We start from the raw sequence: 7,430 nt of genomic DNA on the forward strand, positions 1-7,430 counted from the left end.
GTGTTTTTATACAAACTGGAGTGAGTTTACTTGCCAAACCCAGGTCCTGTCCATACGAGGCCTTTTGGGCCGGGAGCAGGACGGAACGGGGGCGGAGCAAACGGGCACGATCCCACGGCAACAGCTGGGAATCATTGCCTGCCCGTCCCTGTTCCGTCCCAAACGGCGATACCGCCCTGTAAAAAAGAACCACCTAACTAGGTGGTTGTATCCCTTCCAGTGCCGCAAGCCGGGCCGTGGGATCGGGCGGCTCGTCCTTGCGCCGCCGCATCCCGGCCCCCGGGCATACTGCGCATGCTCGAGCATGCGCAGTTCGGCAGCCTCCCCCTCCCATCGGACTTTCCTCCCCGGCATCTGATCGTGCCGGGGAGCGATGCGCCGCGGCTGAGGGGATCCGTGGGATCCCGCCGCGGCGTCTCAAGTTCGGTGCGGCTTTGCTTAGCCGTGTTTCATCCGTCCCGTGTGGCAGCAGCCTAGGTGGTTCTTTTTTACAGCGTGGTATCGCCGTTTGGGATGGAACAGGGACGGGCAGGCAACGATTCCCAGATGTTGCCATGGGATCGTGCCCATTTGCTCCGCCCCCGTTCCGTCCTTTGATTTATTAGATTTCTATCCCGCCATCCCGGACGAAGCTGGCTCAGGGTGGTTTATATAAAACACCTAAAATTATTACAATAGACATAAAATAGATTAAGAACAACATGTAACAATTAAACAATGCTAAAACCATTCTCTCTATATAATAATTCTGTTTTGGTCATGGACCCTCCTGAACATTCCACACACTCCCAAATCAGTTCGCTCCCTGATCTGTCACTCAGAAGCTGTCCATGCCCACTGGCTGCATTGCCTGAGTCTCACCTCCAATATTCTAAACAATTTGCTGTTCCTCTCCCCCCAATAGCCAGTCGGAACACAGAGGTCATTTGCATATACGGCCTGATTGGCCTTTGCCTCTAACATTCTAAACAGTTTGTGGTTGCGAGTCACTGAATGTGTTCTGAGGTAAAATACATATCTCAATCTTCCCTTAAACAGCAGGCCCGTAGCCTGCGTGGGGCCCATGGGGCCTGGCCTCCCCCGCTGGTTTTGCAGGGGCCCTCCCTCCCGATCCTCTGCTCCCCCTCCGCCCGCGGCGGCGATGGGCGGTTAACCAGGGCGGGCCACCAGGCTTCAGGTGCTTCCGCAGCAGCTTCTCCTGAGGGAAGGGAAGTCGGTTGCAGGCGGCTTCGGCAAACGAGGGAGGAGAGAGCAGCGGGAGAGGGAAAGGGAAAGGGAAGCCAAGGGAGAAAGGCGCGGCCAAGGAGGGACTCCAGGCTTTGGGGCGCTCTCGCTTTTGGGTGGCCCTGAAGTTCCACCCCCTTGAAACCAACGGGACTTCCCGCCGATACGGCGAGGTTACAATCAGGCCGTGGGCGCACTAGAAAGTGCTGGCTCCGTGCTTCCCTTCAGGCGAGCTTCCCCACTCGAGCCCGCCTGGCCTCCACCCTCCTGCCAGGTCGAAACAAGTCTTCGGCGCCTCCGAAAAAAGCTCGACTGCGCTCCGGCTGCCGTAAGCATCGGGATGCGGGACGTGCTGTTTAGTGGGTAGAGCGCCAGTTCCCAATGAAAGAAGAGCCAGGGCCCCCGGGACCGCAGCGCAGAGAAGGGTCCAGATCCACCGGATTCGTAGCTTCAAAGGACACCACTTCTCTACTGCTGCGCCTTTCCTCCACCACCTTCTTAATTCGTTTTGAAGAAACGGAGGCGGGGGAATGGATGCTCTCACCCTTTGTCCTCGACTGCCACGATGTTTTTCTTTTCTCGGTTGAGAGGGTGAAGACCTGTAAAACTAGGGGCAGATTCCGGTTGACTTCATCCCAATCTGACAAATGAGATTATTGGTTTGGTTGGTCTGTGGATTGGGGCCTTTAAGAAACAGACCGGTGGGAGGGAGGGAGAGAAAGAGAGAGAGAGCGTCTGAACAGGAAACAGGCAGTGAAAACACCAAACGTCGTTGCCGAGATAGACTCACAAGTGGGACTTTTTCAGCGTGATGTGGTTGAAGGGTGTGTGGTGTCACTTCCGGGTGACGTGTGTGGGTGGCGCGTGCGCACACACACTCCAGCCTCCCCACTTTCCCCAGGGCCCTCCCACTACGAAGGCTTTAGCTACAGCCCTGTTAAACAGTCATTGGAGATGCCAAAATACATATCCCAATCTTCCCTTAAATGGTCACTGGAGTTGCCAATCTCCCTGTGGGGCCTGGAGATCTCCCAGAAATCAGCGTGTTCCCCAGCCACAGCACATCATTTGCCCTACAGAAAATTTCCTCAATGGCAGCTTTGGACAGCGGACTCTATGATATTGTACCCTGCTGAAGTCCCTCCACACCCAAAACTCTGCCCTCCCCAGGCTCTGCCCCTCAGATCTACAGGTCTGGCCCTCCCATTAGTATTGCCAGCCTCCAGGCAGCACCTGGAGATCTCCAAGATCAGTTCACCTGCAGAGAATGGCTGCTTTGGGCAATGGACTCTATGGAATTGTACCTTGCTGAGGTCCCTCTGCATCCCAAACCCTGCCCTCCTCAGGCTCACGCCCTCAGATCTACAGGTCTGGCCCTCCCATTAGTATTGCCAGCCTCCAGGCAGCACCTGGAGATCTCCAAGATCAGTTCTCCTGGAGAAAATGGCTGCTTTGGGCAATGGACTGCCCAAATTGTACCCTGCTGAGGTCCCTCCACACCCCAAACCGTGCCCTCCCCAGGCTCTACCCCTCAGATCTACAGGTCTGGCCCTCCCCTTAGTATTGCCAGCCTCCAGGCAGCACCTGGAGATCTCCAAGATCAGTTCTCCTGGAAAAAATGGCTGCTTTGGGCAATGGACTCCATCTGCCCTCCCCAGGCTCTACCTCTAAAATTTGTAGGTCTGGCCCTACCCTTAGTATTGCCAGCCTCCAGGAAGCACCTGGAGATCTCCAAGATCAGTTCTCCTGCAGAAAATGGCTGCTTTGAGCAATGGACTCTATGGAATTATGCCCTGCTGAGGTCCCTTCACACCCCAAACCCTGCCCTCCCCAGGCTCTACCCCTCAAATCTACAGGTATTTCTCAACCCAGAGCTGGCAAACCTGTAACTGGCTATGGAACCACTTTCCAGACCCTTGAAAGCCAGAAGACATGGCATAGGAGGAGGTGCTTTTCTACATTAGCTGCCACTGCATAACCCCAAATCAACGTAAGTCAGGGGTGGAGGGAACCATACCTGTTACCATGAGGCTGTCCTCCCATACTACCCACTTTGGGCAGCAAAATATAAGACAGCCCTCCCTTATAGCTAAGCAGAAGGAAATAAACATGGCTTGCCTCCCTCTATTTTCCCCTTCCCTATGCCGCCCCACCAGCCACAGTTGGGGCACTCACCTGGAGCTTCCTTCTAGAGCTCATTGCATTTCTTCCCACAACGGGCCTTACTCCTAGTAATGTAACAATGTGCTAGTAGCAATAATTCCGTAATTCCACAGTGGTGGTTGTTAGTTCGCAGTCAGCCCTCTAGTCTTCTTAGGTTGTCTTAGACAGCTTGCTCAGGCTATATTTAAAGATCCGGGGGGGGGGGGCCCCTCCCCTCCACGCTATTGTTAGTGGTGGCAGTGGCCCCAAAAGCCTGGTGGAAGAGCTCCATTTTACAGGCCCCACAGAATTGTAAAAGGCCCTGCAGGGCCCTGATCTCTTCTGGGAGCTCGTTCTACCAGAGTGGAGCCACCACCGAGAAAGCCCTGCCCTGGTTGTTACTAGTCTGGCCTCCTTGAGACTCGGAAGGGCCAGCCGGTTCTGAACCCCTGATCACAGCGCTCTCTGGGGTATATGTGGGGGAAAGGTGGTCCCTCAGGTATATAGGTTCCTGGCCACAAAGGGCTTTAAAGGTGAGAACCAGCACCTTGATTTCATAGTAGCTGAGTCATCACCCTCAGAATTCTGGCTTTTCTTTCTGCACTGAGAACTTCAGCCCCACCAGAAAAAAAAATTGCCCCACAAGCCACAAAATCCTGGCTACGGGCCTGTAGAGAGATGGAGAAAAACAAAGTCAAAATTACAAAGCAGCCAAATTCAAAGTCAAAAGGATAAATAAGAACTACATGGAAGACAGATCCCAGCAATTTATTAAAAGTACTAAAACATGAAGGGAGAGAACTTCAGGACTGAAAAGGAAAGGGAGGGGAGGGGAGGGGAGGGGAGGAGAGGAGAGGAGAGGAGACAAAAAGGGGGGGAATCCTCATTTTAGCCCTATAGACTGATTCACGGGGGTAAATGAATGGACTGTCAGTACAGTCCTGTATAGAGTTATTGCAGTCTATTGACTTCAGTGCTTCATATTGTAGCATTGTATAAGAAAGAGTATCTGTGGTAATTGTTTAATGGGAGAAATCCATGATTTAGTGTGAATCCATGATTTAGTGTGACTGTTCCATGGTTGATGTTTAAGTATAGAACTTCTGTTTCAAAGGCCAAGAGAGGCAAAGAAACAGCAGAGAACATAAAGTGAGGATGGTGAAAGGGATGGCAAGAGGGATGGGACCAAGAACCACACATTGCCAGCTAAAAGAAACAGACTGGAGATAATAAGTGAGTGCATTACACGAGCAAACCATGGTGGTAGAAAGTGCCATCAACTCACAGACAACTTATGGAGACCTTGTAGGGTTTTCAAGGCAAGAGACATTCAGAGGTGGTTTGCCACTGCCTGTCTCTACATAGCAACTGAATAGCAACCCTGGACTTCCTTGGTGGTCTCCCATCCAAGCTAACTTGGACTGACCTTGCTTAGCTTCCAGGATCTAATGAGATCAGGCTAGGCTGGGCCATTGTGAAGCTAAGCACCCTGAAGGCCTAGTTCTGCTTGCAGGCGTTTGTGATTTCAGTGTTCCTGCAACCACCATTGTTGTCTCTTTCAAGGCCTCACACAAGAATTTAGTAATTGGGCAAATTGTGAGAACCTGTGCTGAGTTTTATAACCAGATGGGAGGAAAGAATTAGGAGCAGTTGTCAACATTTTAGATTTTTAGGTTTCTGTGTGCCACATGTTTCTAGTGTGTTCTAATAACCAAAATATCAACTTCAAATAAATGATAAAAAATAATATACTTGTATCATGCAGCCGCAAACTATGCTGTCAAAGCTTGCTATATAGTAGTGGCCGAGGTGGAAAAAACCATTACAAATTTCCGCCTCTAGAGCTTCACCAAGAAAATTCATTGGTGACATTCCACTAGTTATGACGTTCAACATGTGGCCATCAGCAGTGTTCCCTCTAAGCTGAGTTAGTGTGAGCTAGCTCACAGTTTTTTAGCCTCCGGCTCACACATTTTTGTCTTAGCTCAGGAAGGATGGCTCCAGAGCAAACTAATTTATGCAGTAGCCAAATCGCTCACTCACAACCTTAATGCCAGTAGCTCACAAACTAGAATTTTTGTTCATGAGACTCCACAGCTTAGAGGGAGCACTGGCCATCAGTACTAACAGAACTCCCGAATTTTCCTTGTATGGCATCCCTCCTTAGAGAGGGTGGGCACACCAACCCGCCCCCCCGGTGGGGGAGGTTAGCCGGCTCAGCTCGCAAGATTGAAAGCCTAAGAAAAAAAATCTCTTAGACTCCGAGAAGCCTGTAATGGGCCGTCCCGGCCAGGCGATGGCAGTGCGGCGCTGCAAGACCTGGAGAAGCTGACGTCATCTAGCCGAGCCCAAGTGAATATGCCGATGGAACACGTCTGACCCGCAGCTGAACAAACCCTCGCCGACTGTGAATGTGTGTGATTTAAAAGATATATGTTGTCCTCCCTTACCCCTATTAATCATTGTTAGTCCCGCGTGGATTGAGCGATTAATAAATTGAAAGATTATTATTATTATTATTTAACGATGATTCTAGCAACATGATCAGGCTTGCAGACAGGTGAGGCTTCTGAAATAAGTCTGGTCTCTAAAAGCTTTGTCTTACTTTCTTCTGCAAAGCCAGGTGTGTCTGTATTCGGAAGAAAGGCAACTGTTATATAGACATTATAGGGCTTTACCTCCATTTGCAAAGCTTCCGCTAATCCTCGAAGTGCAAACTTTGTTGCAGAATAAGCTGTGTAACCAAATAGTCCAAGTTGCCCAGCCTGGGATGACACAAACACAATCCTTCCCATTCTTCGTTCCTTCATGGTGGTAATTACTGCATGAGTTGGGTAAACACCACCCAGGTAGTTGACAGAGATCAGTTCCTCAAAATTCTTGGTATCAAGATCTTCAAATTTTCCAGTAACCAATGTCCCAGCACTATTTACAAGCATATCAACTGGACCCAACTTATCTTGAGCTTGTTTTACGACCTGTTCCACATTTGCATAGTCTTTAAAAACATCTACAGAGATGCAGTGTACAACCTGTTTATCTAGGGCTGCCAAGTCCCCCCGGGGGGCGGAAAAAACCCCGCCCCAGAGGCCCGTTCCCCGACGCCGGGGAATCGGACCACAGGGGGAACCCCACCCCGGCATGCGCGTCACAGGGAAGTGACGTTATGACGCTGGGAACGCTGGGGGCGGGGCCACGGCCATTCAAGGGAAAACCCTATGGTTTTCCCCTGTATGGTCGTGGCCCAGCCCCCAGCATGCCCGGCGTCATGATGTCACTTCCCTGTGATGTGCATGCGGCACGCACATGCTTTGCGCGTGCGCGCACACGCCGGGATCCACCCAGGAGTCTCCCGCCGGCAAGGTCAGTCACACTTGGCAACCCTATGTTTATCATTAACTGCATATTTTTTCAATTTCTTTCTTTGCCTCCAACAGCTGACTCTCATTTTTTGCAAGTAGTGTTATAAAAGCACCTTGCTTAAAGCATTCCACCACAATACGTTTTCCAGTGCCACAGGAGCTGCCAGTTACCACGACGTGCGCAGCAGGCAGCAACAGAGGTTTGGGGCTGGTCACCAGCGATGCGAGGTAGAGCAACAGGAAGAAGGCTGAGAGGAGGGCAACCTCGCAGGCAGCCAACAGGAGAATGACCCACAGCATCTCTGGAACCCACCACTGCCAGAGACAGAGGCTCAACCGGAAATGGAAAATGGGCAGGAAGAAAACTACCCCTCCGCCGCTGCCGCCTCTCTGGCTCACTTAAAATCTACAGTGATCGTTGGACAATCAACTCTGGATTGGGAGGTCCCTGTAGGTTTGGGGGTGGAGCCTGGGGAAGGCAGGGTTTGGGGAGTAGAGAAAGCTCACTGGGGTAGAATGCCATAGAGTCCACCCTCCAAAGGAGCAATTTTCTCAGTTGCCTGGAGAGCATTTCTAATTCTAGGAGATCCCCAGGCCCTACCTGGAGGTTGAAGCAACCCGAGCTGCAGTGTTAGGAGAATCTAGCAACAAATAAATATACACTGCAAAAACCTTATAACAAACTAATGTGTTCTACTTATG

The 7,430-nt window shown here is 51.1% G+C and overlaps 1 protein-coding gene across 1 annotated transcript; it reads right to left on the bottom strand.

The window, feature by feature from the left end:
* Window positions 1-1,580: 1,580 nt before the first annotated feature.
* On the bottom strand, window positions 1,581-7,028 carry LOC107115825 (3-ketodihydrosphingosine reductase-like). Its single transcript, XM_015417584.1, has 5 exons — window positions 6,767-7,028; window positions 5,885-6,412; window positions 5,491-5,520; window positions 5,119-5,282; window positions 1,581-1,823 (listed from the first exon to the last, which is right to left on the bottom strand). The coding sequence occupies exons 1-5, from the start codon at window positions 7,026-7,028 to the stop codon at window positions 1,581-1,583; spliced, it is 1,227 nt and encodes a 408-aa protein (XP_015273070.1).
* Between the last annotated feature and the right edge of the window lie 402 nt (window positions 7,029-7,430).

This window comes from Gekko japonicus, unplaced genomic scaffold (genome assembly GCF_001447785.1).
Source record: "Gekko japonicus isolate JY-2015 unplaced genomic scaffold, Gekko_japonicus_V1.1 scaffold18, whole genome shotgun sequence".
Classification (NCBI taxonomy): domain Eukaryota; kingdom Metazoa; phylum Chordata; class Lepidosauria; order Squamata; family Gekkonidae; genus Gekko; species Gekko japonicus.

Excerpts from the sequence above, each read along its gene's own strand:
- LOC107115825 (XM_015417584.1), bottom strand. The coding sequence starts at position 7,028 with ATGCTGTGGGTCATTCTCCTGTTGGCTGCCTGCGAGGTTGCCCTCCTC. Across the intron at positions 5,283-5,490 it reads AAAATTCGGGAGTTCTGTTA|GGAACACTGCTGATGGCCAC; the intron begins GTACTGATGGCC and ends CTCAGCTTAGAG. Across the intron at positions 1,824-5,118 it reads TTTGCGGCTGCATGATACAA|GTCTTCACCCTCTCAACCGA; the intron begins GTATATTATTTT and ends CTAGTTTTACAG.